At 47.7% G+C, this 27,942-nt stretch overlaps 1 protein-coding gene, 1 long non-coding RNA gene and 1 pseudogene across 3 annotated transcripts; 1 reads left to right on the forward strand and 2 right to left on the reverse strand.

Annotated features, from left to right (window-relative positions):
• Positions 1-510: 510 nt before the first annotated feature.
• On the reverse strand, positions 511-5,037 carry LOC110203128 (class I histocompatibility antigen, Gogo-OKO alpha chain). The gene is made up of 8 exons (XM_020979607.2): positions 4,932-5,037; positions 3,022-3,300; positions 2,576-2,854; positions 2,104-2,379; positions 1,863-1,955; positions 1,351-1,383; positions 1,119-1,163; positions 511-936 (listed from the first exon to the last, which is right to left on the reverse strand). Exons 1-8 carry the CDS (start codon positions 4,993-4,995, stop codon positions 932-934), a joined length of 1,074 nt encoding a protein of 357 aa, XP_020835266.1. The 5' UTR covers positions 4,996-5,037; the 3' UTR covers positions 511-931.
• On the forward strand, positions 3,300-23,380 carry LOC110203130 (uncharacterized). The gene is made up of 3 exons (XR_013484138.1): positions 3,300-3,634; positions 17,515-17,592; positions 20,811-23,380. It is a non-coding gene; the product is annotated as an uncharacterized LOC110203130 (long non-coding RNA).
• LOC110203127 (class I histocompatibility antigen, Gogo-OKO alpha chain-like) lies at positions 23,381-27,216 on the reverse strand (annotated as a pseudogene). Its single transcript, XR_013484137.1, has 8 exons — positions 27,153-27,216; positions 25,898-26,167; positions 25,483-25,733; positions 25,026-25,285; positions 24,792-24,893; positions 24,239-24,271; positions 24,015-24,059; positions 23,381-23,840 (listed from the first exon to the last, which is right to left on the reverse strand). The product of XR_013484137.1 is annotated as a class I histocompatibility antigen, Gogo-OKO alpha chain-like (transcript).
• Between the last annotated feature and the right edge of the window lie 726 nt (positions 27,217-27,942).

A 27,942-nucleotide genomic window follows, 5' to 3' on the forward strand; every position in this document is an offset into this window, starting at 1 on the left:
AACTCCAAAGTTAACAGGTGGGAAGAAAAGCCCCCAGTCTGGGCCAGTCTAAAAAGAAGACAAGGCGGTCACTCCCCGCAGCTGCCATCACCAACAGAGACACAGCCCCAGGGGTCCTGGAATGGGCCCTGAGCAGAGGCCACTGAAGCCCTTAGGGAGGCCCCTGCAATGAAAGAAAAGCAGGGACACACACACAAGGGGGGAGGAAAATGGCAACAAAATAGAGAGAACTGGAACTCCCTGAAAGTCCACACTGAGGGGCCGCCTATGGGCCAACAGCCTGTTTGTGCATCATTCCAGTTCCAGGAGGAGTACGCAGCCTGGGCTCTGTCTGAAGCCCCGGAACAAGTCTGAATATACCACGTCCACAAGTGCACCCAAGCAGTACAAAGCAAAGACAAGCATCTGCACCCTCACCATGCACCATACACCAGCCCTCCACCAGGCTCCTTCCCCTCCTGGCCCCAGCCCCCACCTGCACTCACAGACTCAGCAGAGCAAATAAAAGGATTCCCAGGCGTCTCCCAGCTTTATTTCCCTTTCATACAGCCGTAACATCTCCACATTGTCATCCTGTCCCCCAAAGACCCCCACGCAGATGGAGATTGTGGAGAAAAGCTGAGGACTCAAGAACAACAATTCATCAGGTTGCGTGCAGTCAGACAAAGCTCCCAGAGGTCACTGCATCGTCAAATGTGAAGAAGGGCTCATTCCCAGAGCGCTCTGGCCCTCACTGCTGGTTGTCTCCCTGCAGAGTGAGACAGGCAGAAAGAAAGAAGGTGGGGGAAGGGGGCCTTAGAGAACAGGGTGAGGGCCTAACGATGCTTCCCTGGGCTTGGGCCAGCACTGGGGAGAGAAGCCAGGGGTCCACAGGAACAACACAGGGACTGGAGACTCGTTTTCTTCCTCAGGCCCACACCAGGCAATTCTCTCAAGCTGGAGAAGGAAAGAGAGTTTCAGGGAGATGCTCCGAGTCCCCTCTGGTGTCCAGCCTCTCATCATTCTGAAGGGCCTGCCTCACCACCCAACCAGTCCTCAGCCCAGCCTCATATACCCTCCTCTTTGCTTGGCCCCCTTTAGCCCAGCCCCTCTCTCCTTCCAGGCCCCCAGAGTCTCACCTTTGGCTGTGAGAGAGACATCTGACCCCTGTGCACTGTCATTGCCTGGAGACAAAGGAGGGAAATGACCCAGTCAGGGACATACATCCCAGAACCAGGGTATGGAAAGGGAAGGGGACACCAAGGGAAGGCTACTGGGTTAAGCCTCCCCTCTGCCTTCCCATTGCCCAGGTCCTAAAGATACCATGGGCTGGGTCCTTCCTTCTACCCTCCATGTCTACCCTTCACTTACCTGCAGCCTGAACATAGTCCCCTCCTTTTCCACCTGGAAAAGAAACAAATTCCCAGTGAAGAATCCAGGACAGGAGACCACACTAAGGTCTCAGGAGTTCACTGGACTGTCTTGGAGACACAACAAATTACAACTGGGACTGCACCCCCACCTCCCACTCCAGTCCAGCCTCTGGATCCAAGAGGAAGAGAAAAGAGGCCCCCCCCAAATGGGTACTTCCCCACCTCCAGGGGTTCCCAAGGCTGGCCTACAGCCTCCAACTGGGGGACACCCAGGCCCTCTGAGTCTGAAGCAGATTCCCCACTAGGCCAGCCTGTTATACTCCTGCCAGGCATCCTCGAGACAAATGGTTTCTAGTTGGGGATTTTGTTCATCTGGAGTCTTAGGGACCATCTGAGAGTCCCTTAGATGGAAAAGAGAGGACTTAGGGACAGAAAGACAAGCTGTGGGTCAGGGAAAGCCAGGATCTCCATTGAGCCTGCTCCCTAAGGACCCCTCATAGTCCTGCCCACCTGAAGTGTTTCTCCAGATCACAAATCCAGCGACGACTGCAATGGTGAGGAGAAGGACCCCCACAATGTACCAGGTGGAGGAGGACTCTGGCTCTGAAATGGAAAAAGGCAGTGAGACCCCTGATCCCTCTGGGGCTGAGAGTCACAACCCCTCCCCCACCTCCCACCAGTCACTCTACCTCCCTCTGGTCTTTTGGGGTGTGGGGGATGGCCTTTCCCAGCCCCTCCTCACGGTCCTTACCCCACTTCAGGGTGAGGGGCTCAGGCAGTCCTTCGTGCTGAACTCGGCAGGTATATTTCCCTTCCTGGCCCGAGGTCACATCCACACCTGCCCATTTCTGGAAGGTCCCGTCCCCCGCGGGCCTGGTCTCAATGAACTCCGTGTCCTGGAGCTGCTCCTCCCCATTCCTCAGCCACGTCAGGGAGATGTCCTCGGGGTAGAAATCCTGGGCCCGGCACCGCAGGGTCACCTCCCCTTGGGGGGCAGTGTGGCGGGTCACTTGGGCGGAGGGCGGGTCTGGGGGCAAAGGTCAGCGGCATGACCAGGCTCTCCTTCCTTCCTCTCCAGGGGCACAAGGATGGGTGGGGGAAGGGGGAGACCCCGCAATCCGGGCCCTGGGGTACAAGGGGTGCCCGGGGGTCGGGAGCGCGGGCCTAGGGCTGCAGGGGAGGGAGAAGGGTGGCGGGGGCCTTGAGTGCCACGCACGGGGTACCTGTCCTCTTCAGCGTCTCCTTCCCCATCTCCAGGTACTTCTTCAGCCACAGCACGCACGTCTCCTCCAGGTAGGCTTTAACTCCCTCCGCGATGCTCTTTTCTGCCTCCCACTTGCGCTTGGTGTTCAGAGCCTGCGGCACCGCCGCCGTCCACGTGGAGGTCTCCATGTCCAGGGCAATGTAGTCTTGACCGTCGTAGGCGTGTTGTTCAAACCCGCGCTTGAAGGTGAGCTCGGGGGAGACCTCGCAGCCGTACATGCGCTGGATGGTGTGGACCCCTGCCCCGCCCCGGCCCGGGTCAGTGCGGACGGACTCCGGCTGCCCCCGTGCCCTGCCCCCACGCGGATCCTCCAGCCCCAGGAGCCCCCCCCACCCCGAGCCGTAGTGACCGTGGGGCAGCTCGGACCCGACCCTTCCCCGCCCCGCTCCCACCCACGTCACGTACCGCCCTCGCTCTGGTTGAAGTAGCCGAGAGCAGTCTGCAGGTTCACTCGGGTAGTCTGTGCGTTCGCCTTATGCTTCCCCGTCTCCTGCTCCCAGTAGCCCGGCTCCTCCTGCTCCACCCGCTCCATCCACGCCGCCCGCGGCTCCTCCCTCGGACTCGCGCTGGCGCTGTCGAAGCGCATGAACTGCTGATCGTCCACGTAGCCCACGGTGAGGAACCGCGGCTCCTCGAGCTCAGGGGAGGCCATGGCGGCATCGAAGTACCTCATGGAGTGAGAGCCTGAGACGTGGGGACCGGGGGCGGGTCAGGGATCAGGACGGTGACCAAGTACCCCCGGCCCCGGGGGTCCCGGGTCTGAGGCCAAGGCTGTGGCGCAACCTTTGACCCCGTACCCTCCAGCGGCGTGACCCTTGACCCGTGCCAACTGGGGCGCGACCTTTGCGCCGTCGCAGCAGATGTGTAACCCTTGACCCCTTCGCGACCTGCGTGTGACCCTTAACCCCGCCACGCCCGGGATATTACCCCAGACACCTAACCCTGCCTCCTGGAGAGGGCTCCCTCCCCACCGCCGGCATTCTGGTCCCTCCGCCTTCGACACTGATGGCGCCAGGAGGTAATAATTCTCTTTTTTGTTTTTTGGGTTTTTTTGTTCTTGTTTTTGCTTTTTGGCTAGGCAGTGGGGTTAAGTGACTTGCCTAGGGTCACACAGCTAGAAAGTGTTATGTGTCTGAGGCCGAATTCGAACTCAAGTCCTCCTGAATCCACGGCTGGTGCTCTATCCACTGCGCCACCTAGCGCCCCTGCCGGGAGGTAATAATTCTCGAGACTACCGCGCTTTGAGATCGGCAAAACGCCTTCACTGACAGCCTGGGCAGGTCCTAGTGCCCCTTCACCAGGACCTTGACCCCCCACTGGACCTCTGGTCCAGGTCCCAAGTCCTTCACACTCCTCACCCTCAGACCCCACCTCAGACCTCCTCCCCTGCCCCCGGCCTCATCCCCCCGCCCCCCACTATCCTCAGTGAAGCTCTTTAACAAAGCTGCTCCTGGTTCTGTCCTCGACTTTGGGGGTGGGGGGTTCCCGGACACCTCTGTTCCTTAACCCCCCCAGGACTGTCGCACCCATTCTCCCTCCTGGCTCCTCTGCCTCAACGCTCCTCGTCCTCACCCCCCACCCACCAATCCTCTGACCACCACCCGCAAACTAAGTGACCGACACCAACAGCCCCTCCTCCCTCCCCCTCCTGCCAAAGTCCAGCTAAGGGACTGGTCTCCGAGTCTGAGAGAGAGAGAGAGAGAGAGAGAGAGAGAGAGAGAGAGAGAGAGAGAGAGAGAGAGAGAGAGAGAGAGAGAGAGAGAGAGATTGATTCTTCCTTTCACTGTTATACCGAGAAATGAGCGAGTTGACCACCCAATTTGTGGACTTTATTAGCGCGCGGCTGCCAGGGATATTCACATCCAAATCAAGCAGCCCCCATCAGGGGTTGAGCTAGGGTTATATATAGGGAGTATACAGGACAGGGAGGGGGATGGATCTTTGAAGTCTGGCTGGTCAAGGACACCCTTCTCCCTCTGTGTAGATATGATAATGCTGTGCAAACTTTCTCACAATGGAGGCTTCCAGAGATATGATCTGAGGGCTGTGGCCTGAGCAGCCAGATAAGGGTCTTGCTAAGGAATTTGGAGTTTTCCATGGCCTAAAGGGTTCTATTACCTAAATGGTAAAATAACGTTCTGCATTACACACCAACACCCCGACTTCACCTGACATTAAGGCGCTGGTTCCCTGGAAACCTACCCTGGGCCACTGCCGGAGGAGCTTTCTCTAGGAAATCCCCTCCCACCCACACGTCCACCCCTGGACGCTGTGTCCAGTCTCCAGGCGGCCGCTTAAGTCTATTCTCTACTTGCCTGCCCAGGTCTCCTTCAGGGCCAAGGTCCCCAACAAAAAGAGACAACGCACATAAGGCTCCATGGTCCACAGAGAGAACTGAGACCAGTCGCGCTGGGTTTATAGAGGGGCGAATCCCTAACTTGTGGTTGGCTTCACCGAGGCTCCGCCGGCCAATAGCAAACGAAATTCTAAAAACGTCATTGGTGACTGGGCAGAATGAGCGCTCACAGATTAGGAGACCGACCGAAACTGAAACTGACTCGGAGGAAATCCCCAGCTTTGCAGACCTTCCCTCTTTCTGCGTCATTCCCAGGACAGCCTCTGAATCTATGGAGCCCCCGAGTCTCCCTCCTTCCCATCATCACTCCAGGAACACCGGCTCTTGTGCTCCCAGCTTGAACCAGAGGAAAAAAAGGCCCCAGCCCTCAACCTGCTGGCCTTCCAACCCCCAGCCCGCCTCAGTGTGACCCTTTCCCCTCCTTAGAAGTGAGGAAAACAATGTCCCTACCCAAAATTGAGGGCGTCTGAGGACTGGAGAAATCTGCAGACTGATTGGTGGAGGGCTGTACTGCCACCTCCTTTTAATGTCCTCCATCCCAGCTGTGACTCCGGCAAGTCTTGTAACCTTCCCAGGCTGTGTGGATAAGCAAGCAAGGGATCCAAGAATAATGACTGAATTAGAGTGCAATAACTGGAATTTGGAATCACAGTAGACTTGGTCTCACTACCGTAAAAGGGACAGCTAGGTCCCCAGTGGTTAGAGCTCAGGGCCCAGAGTAAGGAAAGCCTTAGTTCTAATCCAGCCTCAGATGTTAATAGCTGTGTGACTCTGGGCAAGTCACTTAACCCTGTTTGCCTCAATTTCCTTTTCTGAAAAATGAGCTGGAGAAAGAAATGGCAAACCACTCCAATTTCTTTGATAAGAAAACCCCAAATGAGGTCACAAAAAGTCAGACACAACTCAATAACAATAAAAGGAGAGAGCTTAATAAAATGGGAAGGAGTACTAGTTCAGCCTAAGATTGGTTCTTACCTGACTAACCCCAGCCCTTATGCGCATCCTTAATTGTTCACACCTGCTTACCTTCAAGGTCTAAGGGTCAGAGTATTCTAGCCTTTTAGGCGGGAGAAAGTTGGTGAGCCAGATGGTCTGAATAATTAAGCCCTTACGGTAGGAAAAGGGAAGAGGCAAGCTCTAACCTAAATTCCTAATCCCGTATTTAGACTTTCCAGTTCTGGCCCTCAACAGCTTACTATTCAAAAGCTTCCTTTTTCCACTTTGGGTGGGAGAGGCCGTAGTTCCGCAGTGATGCAGCATTTCACAGCACTTTGTCAGCAACGCTCTTCTCAGGGAAGCTCACAGACAAATATATCCTAAGAGGATTTTACCCTGATTCTCTCCCAACAGCAAATCATTTTATTTTTATATTATTATTATTATTATTATTATTATTATTATTATTATTATTTTCTGGGTTTTTTACATAAAATATACTATAATAATCATATAATAGATGTATTTGTAATGTAACAGTATTCAGATTGAAAAGAGGAAGAAATTTGCTTTGACAACTTAGCCTTCTTGTATTTCAAACATCACCAGTCATGTGATAATGATGTAAATACCTTTCAAACACATCAATTCATAGAAAGTCATTGATTTTGTTACCCAGTGTTTTCATGCTAATCATAATAGTTTGTGTAGTGCCTGCCACATGCCACGTGTCTTGAAAGTTGCTTATGCCTATTTGTAATAATAATTTAAAATGTTTAGTCTGTAATTTCCTAATGGTTACAAATGAACAGAAATCCTTATTATACTAATTTAACTCTGAATTCACCTAAATGAAATATAGTTGAATAATTTTTTTTAAAAAATCTCAACTTCCAGAGCAGCTAGGTGGTGCAGTGGATAGAGCACTGGCCCTAGAGTCGGAAGGATCTGAGTTCAAATCCAGAGTCAGATGCCTAACACTCCCTAGCTGTGTGACCCTGGGCAAGTCACTTAACCCTATTGCCTAGCCAAAAAAAAAAAAATCTAAACTTCCCCAGCAAGAGATAAATTCCATTTAAAGTTACTGTAGACATTATAAAACATTTAAAAGTGTACCTACCAAAACAAACCCAGGAACTATATGAACACAATTATAAAACACTTTTCACACAAAGAAAGTCAGATCTAAATAATTGGAAAAACATCAGTTGCTCATGGGTAGGCTGAGGTGATATAATAAAAATGACAATTCTACCTAAGCTACTTTACTTATTCAGTGCCATACCATCAAACTACCAAAAAATTTTTTCATAGAGCTAGAAAAAATAATAACAAGATTCATTTAGAAGAACAAAAGGTCCAGAATATCAAGGGAACTAATGAAAAGAAATGCTAGGGAAGGTGAACAAGCCACACCAGATGTTCAATTGTATTATAAAGCAGCAATCATCGAAACCACTTGGTACCGCCTAAGAAATAGAGTACTGGATCAGTGGAATAGGTTAGGTACATAAAACACAGTAATCAATGACTATACTTTGATAAACCCAACAACCCCAGCTTCTGGGATAAGAACTCACTATTTGACAAAAACTGCTGGGAATTCATGACCAAACAAGAAATAGAGAACGTTATGAAATTCAAAATGGGTAATTTTGATTACATTAAATTAAGGAGTTTTTGCACAAACAAAGCCAATGCAACCAAGACTAGGAGGGAAGCAGAAAACTGGGAGAGAATTTTCACAAGTGTCTCTGATAAGGGCCTCATTTCTAATATTTTTGTACATGTGGGTCCTTTTCCCATTTGTATGATCTCTTTAGGATAGAGTATTTAGTAGTGGTATTGCTGAGTCAAAGGGTATGCACAGTTTTATAGCCCTTTGGGTATAGTTCCAAATTGTTCTCCAGAATGGTTAGATCATTCCACAACTCCACCAACAATGCATTAGTGTTCCAGTTTTCCCACATCTTCTCCAACATTTATCATTTTCCTGTTTTGTCATGTTAGCCAATCTGATAGGTGTGATGTGGTACCTCAGAGTTGTTTTGATTTACATTTCTCTAATCAATAGTGATTTAGAGCATTTTTTCATATGACTGTAGATGACTTTAATTTGTTCATCTGAAAACTGCCTGTTCATATCCTTTGACCATTTATCAATTGGGGAATGAATTGTATTCTTATAAATATAGGCTTTACATACACAGTCCCATTAAACATATTTTCATATTAGTCATGTTGTAAGAATGAATTAGAACCAATAGGAGAAATCACTAGACAGAAAACAAAACAAAATAGAAGGAAAAGAAAAGAGCAAATAGTATACTTTGATCTGCATTCAAACCACATAGTTCTTTCTCTGGGTGTGGATAGCTTTTTCCATCATGAGACTTTAGGAGATGTCTTAGATCCTTGCATTGCTGAGAAGGGCTAAATCTATCAAAGTTAGTCAAAGTTAGTCATTGAACAATGTGACTGTTACTGTATATGTACAGTGTTCCCTGGTTCTGCTCACTTCACTCAACATCAGTCCAGACAAGTCTTTCCAAGGTTTTCCTGAAGTCTGCCTGCTCATCATTTCTTATAGCACAATAGTATTCCATTACATTCATACACCACAACTTGTTCAGCCATTCCCCAATGGATGGGCATCCCCTCAATTTCCAATTCTTTGCCACCACAAAGAGAGCAACTTCCAAAAAGGCCATTAACTTCCAAGATTTCAAATTTTGGGGCCCAATATCATCAATATGCTCCAATGTTTGGACAATTTTTCAATTCCACTAACAATAAATTAGTTTCACAATTTTTCCACATTTTCAACATTTGTCATTTTGCTCTTTTATCATTTTGTCAAATCTGGTAGGTATAAAATGATATCTCAAGGTTGTTTTAATCTTTCTCTAATCAATAATGATTTAGAGTATTTTTATATGACTATAAATTGTTTTGATTTCTTCTTTGGTCAACTGCCTGTTCCTATCCTGTATTGATTTACCAAATGGGGAATGACTCATATACTTATAGATTTGACATAGTTATAATTGCAATTTGTGAATTTCCCTCTATCTTATTTTTACTATTTTCCTTCTCAGCCTGTTTTTTTTAACCCTATCCTTGCTACCTTATCTTTTCCTTTTACCCACTTGTTTCTTATTTCACCCACCCTTCTAAAATCCCCTCCCTTATCTTCTCCCCCTACTCTCCTAATCTTACTCTATACACACTTGCAAAAATCCGTCTCCCACCATATCCCCCAGTTTTCTCACTTTTCTAGAAGTTCAGTAGACTTCTAAACCTCTCCGGATGTATATATTGTTTCTTCTTCAACCCAGACGAGAGTCAAGTTCTGACATTGCTAGCCCTTCACCACCACCTGTTTCCTCTGTATTAGTTCTTCCTTCTGTGCCCCATTTCTATGACATAATTGCTCCTTTTTAGCTTTTCCTGCACAATTTTGTTTTTTAGAATCACCCCATCATACACAAGTCAGTCACAGGCTTGCTATAAAACTATGTTAGTAATGACAGCAGTTTTAAGAACACTATTATTAATAATTACTCATTTTAATAACATTTTCACATATCGGAAGTAAACAATTTGTCCTTAAGCAGCACCTTAAAATTCTTCTTTAATGATTTCCTTATATTTTTTTCTGATATCACAGGTAGCAAACTAGCTTCTACACTCTCCTCTTTCACCCTCAGCCAGAGGCTTCTTAATTTCTCTTCACTTTCTGCCATCAGAGTGGTACCATCTGCATATCTGAGAGTGTTGATATTTCTCCTGGCAACCTTAATTCCAGCTTTTGATTCCTCCAGCCTGGCACTTCACATGATGTTAAGTTAAATGAAAAAGGTGACATACCCTTTTTCCGATCTGAAACCAATCAGTTCTTCCATGTTCCGTTCTACTTGCTGCCTCTTGGCCCTCATACAGTTTCCATAGGAGACAAGTAAATTTGTTACTCTCACCTCTTTGAGGACTTACCGCATTTTGTTGTGATCCACACAGCCAAAGGCTTTAGTGGAGTCAATGAAGCAGAAGCAGATGTTTTTTTTCCTAGAACTCTCTTGCTTCCTCCATAATCTGAAGAATGTTGGCAGTTTGGTCTCTAGTTCTTCTGTGTCTTTGAAAACCAGCCTGCTCTTCTGGTAATTCTCAGTGCACACATTGCAGATGCCTCTCTTGCAGAATCTTAAGCATAACTTCACTAGCATGTGAAATGGTATGTCTAATTTTCTTGAAGAGATCTCTTGTCTTTCCCATTCTATCGTTTTCTTCTATTTCTTTGCATTTCTCTTTTACCCAAACCTTATATCTCCTTGCTATTCTTTGGAATTCTGCATTCAGATGGTATATCTTTTCCCTTTCCCCTTTTCTTTTCACTTTCCTTCTTTCCTCAGCAGTTGAACCTCATCAGATAGCCATTTTGCTTTCTTGCTCTTCTTTTTCTTTGGAATGTTTATGTTGCTGCCTCCTACACAATATTGCAGACATCTTTCCATAGCTCTTCAGGCATTCTATCTACCACATCTGATCCCTTAACCCACATGCATATTGATAAGGGATGTTATTCAGGTCATACCTATATGTAGAACATACTCCTAGAAAAATTCTGCCAATAGTGTGTTTCAAAGGTTAGTACAGCTACATAATCCTGTCAAATTTGATCCTGTCAACTGCCAGGTGACCACATCAACTCTGCTCAGGGAAGCAGTCCCATGTGGAATCAAAGACAAGGTCTGCAGAGACGAAGGTGACTCAAAGGTATAACTTCTATACATACTCTTCAAGGTTCAGTTTTATAATTTTCATCATTAGTGGTCAATCTACCAGACAAAAATCATTTCTATACTAGAAATAAATTTTAAACAGCACCAGCCCCTTGAATACCAAGAGGTCTTACTTAGTCAGAATTGGACACCTTCTTTCAGCAACTTCTTCCCCAGGGCTGATAAGATTTTATGATCTTTTCCAAAGAGAAGGTTGCAAGGCACCTGTTAAGTCCTCAAGGACTTCCCAGATAAGGAGAATTTACAAGGTTTTTTTGTACTTTTTCCAAACAGTAAATTATCATTATTTATTTTAAAACAAAGCATGCACAATTAAATAATTAAGTTGTTAAGCATTGTAACCCCAATCTTGAATAGCTTTAGTCAACCTTTCTAAAAAGAAGTCAATTTAGTAAGGGTATAATTGCATCACCCTCTAGAAATTATTTTTTTTTCATTAGCAAGATTTCATGCACTGTAGTTTCCCAAAATCCAAAAACAAAAATTTAAAAGATAATACATGATACTATGGATTTATAATATGGAATTAAATTATTGACAGTCAAATGACATTGATTCAGTTGAATGTATTTCCAAATTATGTTACATAGAAAATTACTTCATGCATCTATCAATTTGACATCCTAGACTGATTGCATTCAGTGACCAGTGTAGCAGACTTTAGATCCAATTACATTTTTATTACTTATACTGACACTTCTAAATAGATCACCCTTATGAAATTTTATGTATATTTTGCATTCAGGTCTATCCTACCTATACTAGGTAAAATATCATAGTTATCCAAATAGTAACACACATGTGACTTTAAAACGATATCACATAGTTTAGGATAAACTCAGTCCTACCAAATCTGGATTTGGTTGTAAATTAGTTATAAATCTTAATTTCCTTAAGGGCCATTTGCTGTCAGCACTTTAAATTACAGAGCCCACTAATTTCAGTTAGTCTGCTGCCTGAGTTTTATCCTGGCTATCCCCCAGCCCAGAAGGAGGGGGATCTGAGTCCCAAAGCAGGGAGAGTAAAGGAGGTGGTGGAGGGATGGGGTGTTGAGGGCTTGCACTGATGGGTTTGAGGATATAGGTCACATTGGGATGTTCCTGTTCCTGTCCATTATCTAAGCACCATCTAGGTCAGAACGTAGGCTCTCCGACCTCTTCCAGGCGCTGTCTGTCCCTTGAGAGGATGAAAGATTTTAAAGAAACCTTGAAAGATAATCGGATAATCGGGAAGTGAGGAGACGACTCTGGGGGGAAACCCCCCCCCCAGTTACTGTTACCATGAGAAAAATTAATTGTTGATACTTGGCTTTTTCTGCTCTGGGTTCTGTTCCCATGAATGGGGTATAATAACCCTAACCCTCAGATCAATAAACAGAGCTTGTTCATGACTTCCTACCCCCTGGTCCGCATGATTTCTTTCTCCTTCCCTCCCTCCCTCTCTCTCTCCTCTCTCTCTCCTCTCTTCTCTCTCTCTCTCTCTCTCTTCTCTCTCTCTCTCTCTCTCTCTCTCTCTCTCTCTCTCTCTCTCTCTCTCTCTCTCTCTCTCTCTCTTTCTCTCTCTCTCTCTTTCTTTCTCTCTTTTTCACCTCACTGGAGATTAAACGTCGTAGTGGACGCAGGCGTCTGCTACAATGGGGGAGGCAGAGTTTTCAGGGATGACCAGGTTAGCAAATAGTGGCCAGGTGGAATTCAAGCCCTGGGGTGGAGTTTGGAGGCCTAGGAGGAATCTATGTAAGAAGAAGTCTAGGACTCTCAGAGAGAAATCTCTCAAAATTTTAGGTACCAGGAAGAAAAATGTTCAGAAGGTGAGATGTTGGCTGAGAGGACTGAAGGCAGGAAGCTGAGGTGAGGAAAGAGACTATCTTAAGCATAGGAGGCAACCACTGGAAAGACAGTCAGTAGATAGAGGAACTTGACCAAGGATCAGTCAAGAGGCCAGTGGCCCTGGGTCAGAGGGTAAGTGGCAGGGGCTGGGGTGGGGGGGCATAATAAGAAAACTAGAAGGGGGTCTGAGGCTGGTTATATGTACTTACTATGTGTCACTTTGTGCACCTTATACGTTTTCTCTCATTTGATCCTGTTTAAAAATTGTCAGGGTCCTTGCTAGCAACAGCCCAAATAAGGCAGCGGAGTTTGTAGCCAGGCAGGTGCATTGTCCATTTTTGTATCCACTCAGAGGGCAACATACTCCATGTTCGTGAGTAGGGGATGGACACCAGTGACCTCTTACACACACACACACACACACACACACACACACACACACACACACACACACACGTGTCACTTTGAAAGGATTGGATTTAAAGTTTTGAGAGCAATGTTCATTCATGGTATTGGCTTGGGGTTTACTTTCTGTGTTTTGACTTTCCCAGGTTTAGAGATTAGGTCTATATTTCTCTTGGTAGGATACTTTCCTATTTTAGGGAATCATTTGTGAAATTTAGGAAATCAGTTCTTTCCAAATTTGATTGAATTTTCCTATGAATCTATCTGAACTTGAAGGTTTGGTAGTTTGGTTTTGGGTTTTTGTTTTGTTTTGTTTTGTTTTGTTTTTTGGTTCATTTACATCTAAGCCTATTTCCCTTTCTGAGATCAGGCTATTTAATATATCTGTCTGGTCTTCTGATAATTGGAGCATTTCCTGGTTTTCGAGGTATTACTCCATTTTTTGCATAAAACTCAGTTTCTTTATCATAAAACTACATACTATGTTGTGATTATCCTTTTTATTTATTCTGATTTTGCTATGATTTTACCTTTGTCATTGGCTCTTTTATTGATTTGATCTTCTGCTCTCTTTAATCAGATTAGCTATGAGTTTTTATCAACTTTATTAGTCATTTCAAAGAACCCATTTTTAGTTTTATTTGCCATTTCTATTTTTTGTTTCCAATTTATCTATTTCTCTTCTATTTTTTATATCTTTTCTTTTATGCTTATCTTAGGTTCATTTGTTTTTCCTAATTTTTAAAGTACATAGTCAGTCTTCCCTTTTTCTATATTCTTAAGGTATGATTGTAAAGCCATGTTGTCCCCGTGAGGACTGCTTTAGCTGAATCCCAGAAATTTTGGCTTGTTGTTTCATCATTATCATCTTCTTTTACAAAGTTATCATTTCTGTATTTTGTTCTTTGACTCGGTTGTCCTTTGATATGTGATTGCTAAGTTTCCATTTGGGTTTGTGTATTTTTGTTTGTGGTCCCTGAACCTATTTCCCTTCTTATTTCATTATGGAATGAAAGGATGTGTTGCTTAATTCTGTCTTTTGACATTTGTTTAAAGTATCTCTGTGCCCTAGCTGCAAAGAAATATGCATATTCCTTTGTTATCCTATTTAGAAGATGCCATGTCTTTTAACTTTAATTTCTCCAGAAATTTTATTGTCTCTCTGCTTTCACCTCATTCTACATTTCTTCCCTCTCCTTTTTTCCTCTCAGCTACTCATAGATTTCTCTTCCTCTCTTCCCCTTCAGCTAGTCCTGTTCATTACTCTTTGAATTTCATCCATTTTTCTTCTCCTTTCCAACAAGGATTTCTCTCCCTTTCTTCATGGTCCCTCATCTTTTTCTGTTTTACCCAGATTTTCCCTGGGCATAAAATGTGTTCAGGAAAGAGTAATATCTCTGATTGATGATGGTCTGTTGAGAATACCATGGAAGTATTTAGCTTTTCTCTCCATGTCCTTGTCAGTAATCAAGATGGCTCTATCAGTACTGAGTAATTGAGAGACACTATACATCTTTGGCCCATAAATAGCATTCAGGACATCATGAAAGCACTTTGGATTATCACTGTCAAAGTAAAACTGAATTTCACCTGCCTTCTTACTGAGCCAAGAATTGTGTATCTCTCTAAGCTTTGCTTGTTCTTTACTTTTGATGGAGTTAAAGGCTGCCTTCTTAGAGATGGATGAACTATGCTGCTGGTAAACACTAAGGAGTTCTCGTTTCTCATTTAGCAGCTTTTGAATTTCCCCATCATTTTTGTCAAACTGGTCTTTTTTTTTTTTTTAGGCAACTGGGCTTAAGTGACTTGCCCAGGTTCACACAGCTAGTATGTATCAAGTGCTTGGTCTGAGGCTGGATTTGAGCTCAGGTCCTCCTGACTTCAGGGCCAGTGCTGTATCCACTGCACCACCTAACTACCCCCATCAAGCCAGCCTTGATGTTTTTGAATGTTCTCACTCGGATAATTACATGCTGTGCTATACACCAAATGTCTGAAAGCTGCCCGCTCTTTTCTGTTCCACTGTTGTCAACTGTGTGTTGGCTCAACTTTCTCTCCAAGCGAGCAACAAACTGTTCCTCTAATCCGTTGACATTAAGTCTTCTGGTAGTCATCTTGTCTTGGGGCTACTGCTTTTGTCGAATGCCAATATACAGCTTGGAGAGGCTAAGTCTGTGATCAGACCAGCACTCTGTGCCACACACTGACTTAGTCACTCTCACATCCTGTCTGTCTCTTCTCCTTACAATCACCTAGTCTATTAACATGCCAGTGTTTGCTGCGAGGGTGCATCCATGAAGTTTCATCGTATATAGGGAAACGGAAGACGGTGTTGGTGATGAGAAGGTCACGAGACGCACAAGTCTTCCACAGTAAGCGATCGTTGCTGTTGCTGTTTCCCGTTCTGCTCCTCCCAAGGACTCCCTGGCGTTGGTCAGAGCCTAGTCTAGCATTAAAGTCACCCAGAGTTATATCAGCCTGTCCTCTTGTGGCACATTGGTGATAAGTGTCTCTAGGTCCTCGTAACATTTTTCTTTGACCTCGTCAGGGTTTGTCATGGCGGGAGCACAGGCACTGATGAGGGTGGTGGGGTGCTTTCCTGCGAGTGGCAATCATACTGTCATGAGCTTTTCATTCACTCCTTTTGATAAGTGTATGAGCTTGTTCACTAGATTCTGACTGCAAACCCTGCGCCGGTTCACAGCGCTCCCCTTCACTGCCGGCACTCCAGAAAAATGTGTATCCAGCTCCAACTTGAGTAAGCCAGCCTTCGTTTGCTAGCCTTGTTTCACAAAGGGCTGCTATTTGTATATGATACCTGCTGAATTCTCTTGCAACAATAGCTTTTCATCTGCCAGGTCTACTGCATTTTGTTGTCCATAACTGTACATGCATTCCATGTACTGATAGTGGAATCATATTTGCAGAAGTTTTTGTGCTGTGTGTGTGTGTGTGTGTGTGTGTGTGTGTGTGTGTATTTTGACCACAAGGTGGGATCCTGCCATGGTAAACAGGCCAGGGTTAAGTAAGCAGATAATTTTTAGGTCGCCTCTTCTGGCCGCTTCCTCACACCAGGAAGTGAGCAGTGCGGTCCTTAAAAGGCTCCTCAGACACCCAGGGGGCTGCCAAATCCCACTGGTGCTTCCAGTGAGTAGATGACCCTGGGCCTGGGCCACCTGTGTGTGGGGTTGTGACTGTGGCTTCCAGTGTATCCACACCTGCTGCTTCATCACTTGTCTGTCGCCACAGGACTCTGAGATGGGTAATGGTAAAATGGTACAGGAGATGTCTTTTGACTCACACACAAATTGGATTTAAGTGAGACAAAGTTGCTTGAAGTCATAGGCCTCACTTTCTCTTCCATAGATGTCACAGTCCAATGGCAGGACAGTCAAGATGACTAGTGATGATTCGAGATTCACTGGATGACTTTGGTGTCTTTGATATCTAACCAAGCTCTATGGCGGTTGGAACAAATTGTTCTCATCCACCTATTCCACCAGGGGAAGTCTTCACATGCTTGGAGTAGACACCCCCCTAACTCACCAATGGGTTTGACACCCCTTGGTTGCCCTCAATATGGTTTAACTGTCTGCCAAAACAGTTTACCAGGGTGTGGTCGCTAAACTGTAGCTTCTTGGAGCCACAGGTGAGATTGTGTGGATCCAATAAACACCAAAGGTAGAAAGCAGTCCTGGAAAGGACTCAGCAGCCCCCATACCAGAGGTACTAGTCTTCCCTGGAAACATGGTATACCCTAATAAGATAGAGTTATTCTGATCCAATTACCTTTAATCACAGTTCCTAATGTCCAATTTTAAGTCTGTTTTGCCTTAACGTCTGGTCCACTTGTAGAGGGTCAAACATCACAGTTACAATGGGAGAATTCAGTCCAATCCAATGTGGATTTACAGATGGCATACAGCATCCCAATTTTCCAAAGAGCCATTTGCTTTCAGCTCCTCAAAGTACAGAGTATATTGCTTTCAGTTAGTCTGATGTTGAAGTTTTATCCTGGCAGTCTTTCTGCTCAGAAGGAGGAGGGGGTGAGTCTGGAAGGGAGGGAGGGAAGGAGGTGGTGGAGGCGCTGGAGGGGAGAAGCTTACAGAGATGACCAGGATAGTGGTGTTTCAGTTGGGGGCAGGGTGGAGTTTAGAGCCCTGAGAGGATTTAGGGTGGAAGATGGGATCATTGCAGTGGAGAAGGCATTCCATGTGATGAAGGACAAGGGTTAGGGAGGAGAGGCAGTCTGGGTCCCCGAGTCCTGGCCCTGGGTGTGATTGGAGGAAAGGGCCCAACTACCTCAGGGCCTCAAGGGCTGGACATGGTGGTGCTCTTTGGAATAGGAAAACCTTCCTAGAGTGTGCTGGCCAGAAGGAGGAAGGCTTTGAACTGAGACTGCTCTGCCTTCCCTAGAGCTCAGATCTCTGATTTCTTCCCTTAGAGCAGGGATAGCTCTGCCTCGCCTTGGAGCTGAGATCACTCCATCTTCCCAGAAGTTGAGATCTATCTGCCTTCTCTTGGAGATGAAATCTCTCCCTTCTCATGTGGCTGAGATTGTTCTTCCTTCCTTTAGAGCTGAGATCTCCCTGAATTCCCTGAAGCTGACATCGCTCAGCCTTCTGGAAGACAGCTGCGTGCGTGCAAGTCCCAGGTAGGTCTGAGCCAGAGCTCCCCAAATTTCCTGACTTCTGCTGGCTGCCCTTGCCTTGGGTTTCATTCTCCTCATCTGACCTCATTGGTGAGTGTCCTCCAGGTCTGCCAGGTGCACACCTTCCCTGGCTACTGAATGAGCTCCCCACCCCTAAATCTTTTTCCAGACTCCCAATCACTTCCCAAACTTTATGGCTCACTCTCTCCAGATTTACCATTGGGTAATACTTTTCCAGACTTCAGACTTTACCCATAGGAATCTGGAAGTCCTGTTTCAGCCTTCCTATCAGGACTCAGGCTTCCTGTCTCCCTATCCCCTTCACAGAGGTAGCTAATTAGCACAATGGATACAACACTGGGCTTGGAGTCAGGAACACTAGTTAGTCTTCATGAGTTCAAATCTGGTCTCAGACACTTACTAGTTGTGTGACCTTGCCAAGTCACTTAACTCAGTTCTTCCTCAAATGGACTAGAGGCCCTCCTCAGGTCTATCCAGGCCAGGCTTCATCCAGGTCTCCTTCTAGGATTTGGAGTGTTGGGCTTGAGAGGCCCCATGGTGGAGTGGAAGACGAGGTCAAGTCCTAACTGGCATTCATTGGGTGTGTGGCTCTGAGCACCTCACTGATCCTGTCTGTACCTCTGTTTCTTCATCAATAAGATGAGAATAACATTTCATTGTCAGTGATACTAAGGCTACTAAGAAGCCAGATATCTTGTTTTATACTTATGAACTACAGGGAGACCGTCAGGAAAGGAAGAAGGCAAAGCCAAGGTCCTTATAGGGCAAACTGAGCTTTCAGATCGAAAGGCCTTTGCCAGACCTGACCCTAGCCCAAATATATGGGATTCTAAAAGGATGTTGACCCAACAATTACTCCCAATGGACAGTGTCAACATCAATGTGTATTGAGTAACTCCTTGATATGAATCAACCATAACTGTGGGGAAAATCAACATCACAAAATTTGAAAGTCCTTTGGGCCCTCAGAGGTCACCTAGTCTAACCAGTGATGTCAAACTCAAACAGAAATGATTGTTATTGTTGTTATTCAGTCATTTTCAGTCATGTCCAACACTCTGTGACCCCATTTGGGTTTTCTTGCCAAAGATACTGGAGCACTTTGCCATTTCCTTCTCTATCTCATTTAATTTTTTTTAATATAAATTTATTTATTTTTAGTTTTCAACATTCACTTCCACAAGTTTTTGAGTTCCAAATTTTCACCCCATCTCCCCACTCCCCCCACCCCAAGATGGCATGCATTCTGAATATCCCTTCCCCTAGTCTGTCCTCTCTTCTATCTCTCTCCCCTTCTCTTATCCCCTTCCCCTTCTGTTTTCCTGTAGGGCAGGATATCTCCCATTTATTCTATTCTTTCTTTTGACCCTGTCCCTCCTCAGAAGTATTTACTTCTGATTACCCCTTTCCCAATATGCCCTCCTCTCTATCATCCCCCTGCTCTCTTGTCCTCTTCTCCCCCTATTTTCCTGTAGGGTAAGACACACTTCCATACCCAATTGAATATGTATGTTATTCCTCATTAAGCCAAATCCTGTGAGAATAAGATTCACTCATTCCCTCTCACCTTCCCCTGTTTCCCCTCCACTGTGAGAGACTTTTCTTTTCTTTTTTTTGTGAGATAATTTACCCCATTCTACCTCTCCCTTTCTTCTTCTCCGAGTATAATCCTCTCTCATCCCTTAACTTTATTCTCCAGATATGACCCCTTAATTTTCAACTCACCCTGTGCCCTCTATCTATCTACATATACATACATATAATTTTTTTCCTCCAACTACCCTAATACTGACAAAGGTCTCATGAGTTATAAATATCTTTCCATGCAGGAATGTAAACAGTTCAATCTTAATAAGTCTCTTATGATTTCTCTTTCCTGTTTACCTCTTCATGTTCCACTGGAGTCCTGTATTTGAAAGTCAAATTTTCTATTCAGCTCTGGTCTTTTCATCAGAATGCTTGAAAGTCCTCTATTTCACTGAATGACCATTTTTTCCCCTGAAGGATTATACTCAGTTTTGCTGGGTAGGTGATTCTTGGTTGTAATCCTATCTCCTTTGCCCTCCGGAATATTATATTCCATGCCCTGCGTCCTTTAATGTAGAAGCTGCTAAATCTTGTGTTATCCTGATTGTGTTTCCACAGTACTTGAATTGTTTCCTTCTGGCAGCTTGTAATATTTTCTCCTTGACCTGGGAACTCTGGAATTTGGCTATAATATTCCTAGGAGTTTTCCTTTGGGGATCTCTTTCAGGAGGAGATCTGTGGATTCTTTCAATTTCTATTTTGCCCTTTGGTTCTAATATATCAGGGCAGTTTTCCTTGATAATTTCTTGAAAGATGATGTCTAGGCTCTTTTTTTGATCATGGCTTTCAGATAGTCCAATAATTTTTAAATTCTCTCTCCTGGATCTATTTTCCAGGTCAGTTGTTTTTCCAATGAGATATTTCACATTGTTTTCTAATTTTTCATTCTTTTGGATTTGTTCTACTGTGTCATGATTTCTCTAAAGTCACTATCTTCCAATTGCTCTATTCTAATTTTTAAGGAAGTATTTTCTTCAGTAATCTTTTGGACTTCCTTTTCCATTTGGCCAATTTTGCTTTTTAGGGCATTTCTCCTCATTGGCTTTTTGGACCTCTTTTGCCATTTGGGTTAGGCTATTTTTAAGGTGTTATTTTCTTCAGTATTTTTTTGGGTCTCCTTTAGCAAGCTGTTGACTTGTTTTTCATGATTTTCTTGCATCATCTCAGTTTTTCCTCTACTTCCCTTACTTGCTTCTCAAGATCCCTTTTGAGCTCTTCCAAGGCCTGGGACTGATTCATATTTTTCTTGGAGGCTTTGGATGTAGGAGCTTTGACTTTGTTGTCTTCTTCTGGTTGTATATTTTGATCTTCTTTTTCACCAAAGTAAGATAATATAGTCTGACTCTTTTTGTGCTGCTTGCTCATGATCCCGGCCAATTACTTGAGTTTTAAACTCTTTGTTAAGGTAAGAATCTGCCTCCAATGTGGACAATGTACTGTGCCAAGCTTCGGGGGTTTGTATAGCTGTTTTCAGAGATACTTGTAGGGACCTGTAAATTTTCAGTTCTTCCAAGGTGGTATGATAAGGAGCGAGGTGTTTACTCCTTTCCTGGCCTGTAACCACAGGTACTCCTTTCTGTTCTGTAACTGTGAGGAGGGGTTCTTCTCCACAGTGACTACAAGCTCCACCATGCCAGCACTCCTCCTCACCCCAGCACCACTGCCCAGAACTGTGACCCAGATCCACACACGGGCAAAGCAAGAGATTCCTGCCTCAGCACTGGCAAAGAGATCCCTTCAGTCCCTCTCTGATCAGCCACTGGATTCCCCCTCAGTCTGTGGGCCAGAAGCTCGGAAAGCAGCTGCCCCCCCAGTGCCACGCTCTTGGGGAATGGAGCTGAAACCCTGCCTTCCTTTCTCAGCACCGAAAGAAACAGACTTTTCCCACTGACCTTCTAAGTTGTCTTTGGTGTTGGTGGATTGAGGAGTCTGGAAACCTCCACAGCTGCCCGAGATTCAGTCCTCTGAGACCTGCTCCAGGTTTGCTGCAGCCTGCCGCGCTGCACTCCCAGCCTGGCGCGATACACCTTTCTGATCAATCATCCAGGTTGTCTTGGGCTGGAAATTTGTTTCACTCTGTCTTTTTGTGGGTTCTGCTGCTTCAGAATTTGTTTAGAGCCATTTTTTGAAAGTATTTGGAAAGGTTTGGACGAGAGCTCAAGCAAATCACTGCTTTCACTCAGCCATCTTGGCTCCGCCCCCTCTCCATCTCATTTTACAGATGAGGCAAACAGTGAAGTAACTTGCCCAGGGTCACACAGGTACTAAATGTCTGAGGCCAGATTTGAACACAGGAACATGAATCTTCATGCTGCAACCTTGCACTCCATCCACTGCACCACCTGGCTGCCCCCAAATAGATGGGGGAGCCATGTGTCTATACTTAAGGATCACTACAGGCCATATACTGACTTAGTTTAAAATGAAAGGTAATCTGCTTTATTGTGTTTTCATGTCTTTGTTAAATATCTCCCAACTACTCTAACCTGCTTCCCAAAGCATTTCACCACACTGCAGCCAGGCAGCAGGCTGTGCATTTGAGCCCTCTGGTCAAACCTACCCCTGCATGGAATCCTCACACTAACAAAGCCCACAAGGGTGCGTCACTCAGTCCCTCCAAGGCTGGGCCTCCTGGAGCAGCCCCTCCTGCTTATGGACACCTGTGATGGTTAAGAAGGGGATTTGGAAAGCTGGACTCTAGGGGGGTCACAGAGTTTGGAGGTCAAGGTCAGAAGAGCAACTCCATTTCTATGGGAGATGTTTCATATTTCAGTGAACTAATTATTCATTAGAGAAGTAAAAGCAGTATTTTTGTCCTGCTCCTTGTAAGCCACATGGGGACAGAAGTCTTGTGAGAAAAGACAAGTCCCCCATGTACAACCCTCCACAACTGGATGACCAAGGCAAGAGGAAGCTTCAGGCCTCAAAGAAGAAGATAGCTCCACCCCCTTGAAGCTCTTTTCCTACTTCAACCCCAGGGCCCCTAAATCATGTCTGGCCAAGGGATAAGATGGCTTAGAGCCCAGGGGAGATCGTCCATCCACTTATTATCACAAAATCCCCTGCCTTCTTAGATGAAGAGGCCCAGAGAGAGGCTGGGAACCTTCTGCTGTAAAGCTATATCCTAGCCACTTAGAGTGTGGTACAAGCAACACATGTCCGCATGACCCAGGATCTGACCTGACATATTTGTAGCAAATGTTCTCTCTTAATTATCACATTATCAGCTAAGAGACAGTAGGGCCTAAGTCTCTGCTGCTTCTACCACTTTGAGACTACCTTCCTTAGATCAATTAATAATAGTAATGGGAAACTCTCACACAGGGATTTTAGAACAAGGGAGCAAAACTTGGGTGGCCACGGACAAGGAAAAGTTAATTGTCTGGTGCTAAGCTGAGATGGTGATTATATGATGGGAGAGAAATATAAATACTTAAAACATTCTTCTTTTTTGGAAACAAATGCTAGGGCAGAACAAAACAGGGAAAGGCAAATGTTCCCAGCAGCGTGGATCATTCCAAAGGAGAAAGGAAAGCAGGGGAGGAGGGAAGTCATACGTGGAGATCAATCAACTGGCTCTAACCACGTACAGGATCGGAACTCCAGGGGGTAGAGAGGGGGCAGGGGCTTCTTTCTATTTAGAAACTAGATATTCCCTCCTTCATTAACTCCAAACGGAAGCCCTTCCTTTCCTCATAGGGGAAGAAGAGCCCCACTCTGGGACAGTCTAAAAGGGGGACCAGGCAGTCACTCCCTGCAGTGGCTATTACCAACAGAGATGGAGCCCCAAGGTCCTGGAAGGGCCCTGAGCAGAGACCACAGAAGCCCTTAGGGAAAAGCCCCTGCAGTGAAATAAAAGCAGGGACACACACACAAGGGGGGAGGAAAATGCCAACAAAATATAACTGGAACTCCCTAAAAGTCCATGCTGACAGTGGCCTATGGGCCCACAGCCTGCTTGGGCATTATTCCAGTTCCAGGAGGAGAATGCAGAAGGAGAAGCTCTGGAACAAGTCGCAATATACCATGTCCACAAGTGCACCCCAGCAGTACAAATCAAAGAGAAGCATCTGCACCCTCACCATGTACAATACACTGGCCCTCCCCCAGGCTGCTTCCCTTCTCAGCCCCAGCCCCCACCTGCACTCACAGACTCAGCAGAGCAAATAAAAGGATTCCCAGATGTCTCCAAACTTTCTTTTATTTTCCTGTCATGTGGCCAGAACATCTCCACATTGTCATCCTGTCCCCCAAAATCCCCCACCCAAATGTAAAGCTTCGCTGAGATTGTGGAGAAAACCTGAAATTTCAAGAGCAATAATTCACTGGGCTGTTTGTGCAGTCAGAAAAAGATCCCAGAGGTCAGCGCAACGTCCAATGTGAAGGAGGGCTCGTTGCCAAAACCCCCTGGCCCTCACTGCTGGTTGTCTCTGCAGAGTGAGATACCTAGAAACAAGGTAGGGGAGGGAGGCCTTAGAGAACAGGGTGAGGGCCCTAATGATGCTTCCCTGGACTTGGGCCAGTAGAGTCCAAAGACGATCCCAGGGGCCAGTGCTGGGGAGAAAAGCCAGGGGTCCACAGGAACAACACAGGGACTGGAGACTTGTTTTCTTCCTCAGGTCCATACCAGCACTTCTCTCAAGCTGAAGAAGGAAAGACAGATTCAGGGAGACCCTCCAAGTCCCTTCTGGCCTCCAGCCTCTCATCATTCTGAAGGGCCTGCCTCACCACCCATCCAACTCTCAGCCCAACCTCTCACCCACCCTCCTTTTTGCTTGGCCCCCTTTACCCCAGCCCTTCTATCCTTCCAGGCCCACCTTTGGCTGGAAGGGAGACATCTGACCCCTGTACACTGTCACTGCCTGGAGACAAAGGAGGGAAATGACCCAGTCATGGACATACATTCTAGAACCAGGATATGGGAAGAGAAGGAGACACAAGGAAAGGCTACTTGGCTAAGCCTCTCCTCTGCCTTCTCATTGCTCAGGTCCCTGAGATACCATAGGCTTCTTTCTACCCTCCACATCAACCCTTCACTTACCTGCAGCCTGAACACACTCCCCTCCTTTTCCACCTGGAAAACAAAAATATTTCCAGTGAGGAATCCGGGAGAGCAGACCACATTAAGGTCTCAGGAGTTCACTGGTTTCTCTTGGAGACACAACAAATTACAACTGAGACTGCACCCCCATCCCCCACTCCAGTCTAGCCTCTGGATCCAACAGGAAGAGAAAAAAGAGGCCCCCCCACGTGGGCACTTCCCCACCTCCAGACCTGCCTCCAGGGGTTCCCAAGGCTGGTCTACAGCTCCCAGCTGGGGGACACCCAGGCCCTCTGGCAGAGATCCCCACATGCATTTCTGATCTGAGTCTGAAGGAGATTCCCCACTAGGCCAGCCTGTTATACCCCTGCCAGGCATCCTCCAGATAAATGGCTTCTAGTGAGGGATTTGTTCAGCTGGAGTCTTAGGACCCATCTGAGAGTCCCTTAGATGGAAAAGAGGACTTGGGGACAGAAAGACAAGCTGCGGGTCAGGGGAAGCCAGGATCTCCACAGAGCCTGCTCCCTAAGGACCCCCACCTAGTCCTGCCCACCTGAAGTCTTCCTCCAGATCACAAATCCAGCGATGACTGCAATGGTGAGGAGGAGGACAGCAATGCCCCCCACAATGTACCAGATAGAGGAGGACTCTGGCTCTGAAATGGAAAAGCACAATGAGAGGCCTGATCCCTCTGGGGCCTCAGAGTCACTAACCCCTCCCCCACCTCCCCCAGGTCTTTTGGGGGTGTGGGGGATGGCCTTCCCCAGCCCCTCCTCACGGTCCTTACCCCACTTCAGGGTGAGGGGCTCAGGCAGTCCCTTGTGGCAAGTATATTTCCCTTCCAGGCCTGAGGTCACTCCACACCTGCCCACTTCTGGAAGGTCCCGTCCCATGGGCCTGGTCTCAATGAACTCTGTATCCTGGAGTTGTTCCTCCCCATCCCTCAGGTCAGGGAGATGTCCTCAGGGTAGAAGTCCTGGGCCCAGCACCGCAGGGTCACCTCCCCGTGGGGGGCAGTGTGGCGGGTCACTCGGGCAGAGGGCGGGTCTGGAGGCAAAGGTCAGCGGCATGGCCAGGCTCTCCTTCCTTTCCCTCCAGAAGCACAAGGATGTGTGGGGGCAGGGGGACACCCCGCAATCCGGGCCCTGGGGTAGAAGGAGTGCCCGGGGGTCAGGAGCCCGGGGGCTGAGTCTGCAGGGGAGGGAGAAGGGTGGCGGGGGCCTTGAGTGCCACGCACGGGGTACCTGTCCTCTTCAGCATCTCCTTCCCCATCTCCAGGTGCTTCTTCAGCCACAGCACGCACGTCTCCTCCAGGTAGGCTTTAACTCCCTCCGCGATGCTCTTTTCTGCCTCCCACTTGCGCTTCGTGTTCACGGCCTGAGGCACCGCCACCGTCCACGTGGAGGTCGTAGGCGTGTTGACCAAACCCGCGCTTAAAGGTGAGCTGGGGGGGGGGAGACCTCGCAGCCGAACATGCGCTGGAGGGTGTGGACCCCTGCCCCGCCCCCGGCCCGGGTTAGCAGCCAGACTCTGGCCCATCCCCTGCCCCGCCCCCACGCGGGTCCTCCAGCCCTGGGATCCCCCCCCGTGGGAGCCTCCGTGACCTTGGGCCGGCTCGGCCCCGCCCCTCACCACTCCGCTCCCGCCCACGTCACGCACCAGCCTCGCTCTGATTGAAGTAGCCGAGGGCGGTCTGCAGGTCCACGCGGTAACTCTGTGCGTTCGCCCTGACGATCCGCGTCTGCCCCTCCCAGTAATCGGGGTCCTCCTGCTCTATCCACACCGCCCGCGGCTCCATCCTCGGGCTCGCGCGGGCGCTGTCGAAGCGCACGAACTGCTGATCGTCCACGTAGCCCACGGCGAGGAACCGCGGCTCCACGAGCTCGGGCGAGGCCATGGCGGCGTCGAAGTACCTCAGGGAGCGAGAGCCTGGACGTAGGGACCCGGGCTGGGGTCAGGGAGGTAACCGCGTAGACCCGGCCCCGGAGGCCCCGTGTCTGAGGCCAAGGCCGGGGTGACCCTCGACCCTGGACCAATCAGGGGTCGTGACCCTTGACCCGGTCGCAACGGAGGTGTGAGCCCGTGCCAACTCGGGGCGCGACCTTGGCGCCGTCGCAAAAAAAACTGTGACCCTTGACCCCGCCACGCCCGGGGTGTGACCCCGGACTCCTCACCCCGCCGCCCGGCATCCCAGCCCCTCTGCCCCCGACACTGATGGCGCACGGCGCCGGGAAGTAATAACTCTCGAGACGATCCCGCTTGGAGATCTGCAAAACGCCTTCACTGACGGCCTTGGCAGGTCCTAGTGCCCCTTCGCAAGGACCTTGCCCCGTCCCCCGGTCCCAACCTCTGGTCCGGCTCCTGGGTCTCTCACGCTCCTCACCCCCAGCCACCACCTAGAGTCCTCCTTTGCCCCCGGCCTCATCCCCCCCCCACCACGATCCTCCGTGAAGCTCTTTAACAGAGCTGCTCCTGGTTCTCTGTCCTCGCCCTTGGATGGGGGGCGGGGCTCCCGGACACCTCTGCTCCTTAACGCCCCCCCCAGAACTGTCGCACCCATTCTCCCTCCTGGCTCCTCTGCTCAATGCCACTCGTCCTCACCCCCACCCACCAATCCACTCCCCCCAAACTAAGGGACCGACACCAACACCCCCTCCCCCCTCTGCCAAAGCCCAGCTAAGGGACTCGTCCCCGAGTCACTCACACACACACACACACACACACACACACACACGCGCGCGGGCGCGCGCGCGCCCTTCTTCCTTTCAGCACCACCCTGACTTCACCTGACATTAAGGACCTGGTTTCCTGGAAACCCACCCTGGGCTGGTGCCGGAGGAGCCTTCTTTAGGAAACCCCATCCCACCCACATGTCCAGTCTCCAGGCGGCCGTTTAATTCGATTCTCTACTTGCCTGCCCAGGTCTCCTTCAGGGCCAGGGTCCCCAACAAAAAGAGACAACGCACTTAAGGCTCCATGGTCCACAGAGAGAACTGAGACCAGTCTGCGCCGGATTTGTAGAGGGGCGAATCCCTAACTTGTGGTTGGCTTCACGGAGGCTCCGCCGGCCAATAGCAAACGAAAGACTAAAAACGTCATTGGTGGCTGGGCAGAATGAGCTCTCACAGGTTAGGAGACCAAAACTGAAACTGACTCGGAGGAAATCCCCAGTTTTGCAGACCTTCCCTCTTTCTGTGTCATCCCCAGAACAGCCTCTGAATCTATGGAGCCCCCGAGCCTTCTGCCCTCCAGGAGCACGAGGCTTTTGTGCTCCCAGCTTGAACCAGAGAAAAAAAGGTCCCAGCCTTTAGCCCTTCTCTGCTGGCCTTCCGACCCCCAGCCCTCCTCAGTGTGGCCCTTTCCCCTCCTTGAAGTGAGGAAGACACTGTCCCCACCCAAAATTGAGGCTGTCTGAGGACTGAAGAAATCTGCAGGCTGATTTGTGGAGGGGTGTGTTGCCACCTCCTTTTAATGACCTCCATCTCATCTGTGACTCAGGGAAGTCTTAGTAGCTGTGTAGATAAGTGAGCAAGAGACCTAAGAATAAAGACTAAATCAGAGTCCAGTAAATGGAATTTGGAATCGGAGTAGAAGTCTTTGTCTCACTTAAAAGCAGCAGGTATGTGCCCCAGTGGATGGATCCCAGGGCTTGGAGACAGGAAGACCCGAGTTACGATCTAGGCCTAGTCACTGAGTCAGTTTGC

Source organism: Phascolarctos cinereus, unplaced genomic scaffold (assembly GCF_003287225.1).
Source record: "Phascolarctos cinereus isolate Bilbo 61053 unplaced genomic scaffold, phaCin_HiC Scaffold_9;HRSCAF=440, whole genome shotgun sequence".
Classification (NCBI taxonomy): domain Eukaryota; kingdom Metazoa; phylum Chordata; class Mammalia; order Diprotodontia; family Phascolarctidae; genus Phascolarctos; species Phascolarctos cinereus.

Bases quoted from the DNA above. Each gene is read 5' to 3' on its own strand.
- LOC110203128 (XM_020979607.2), bottom strand. From the start codon at position 4,995: ATGGAGCCTTATGTGCGTTGTCTCTTTTTGTTGGGGACCTTGGCCCTG. The intron at 2,855-3,021 runs GTACGTGACGTG...GGGGCGGGGCAG, and splicing joins CTTCAACCAGAGCGAGGGCG to GGGTCCACACCATCCAGCGC. The intron at 2,380-2,575 runs GTACCCCGTGCG...CTTTGCCCCCAG, and splicing joins GGAGACGCTGAAGAGGACAG to ACCCGCCCTCCGCCCAAGTG.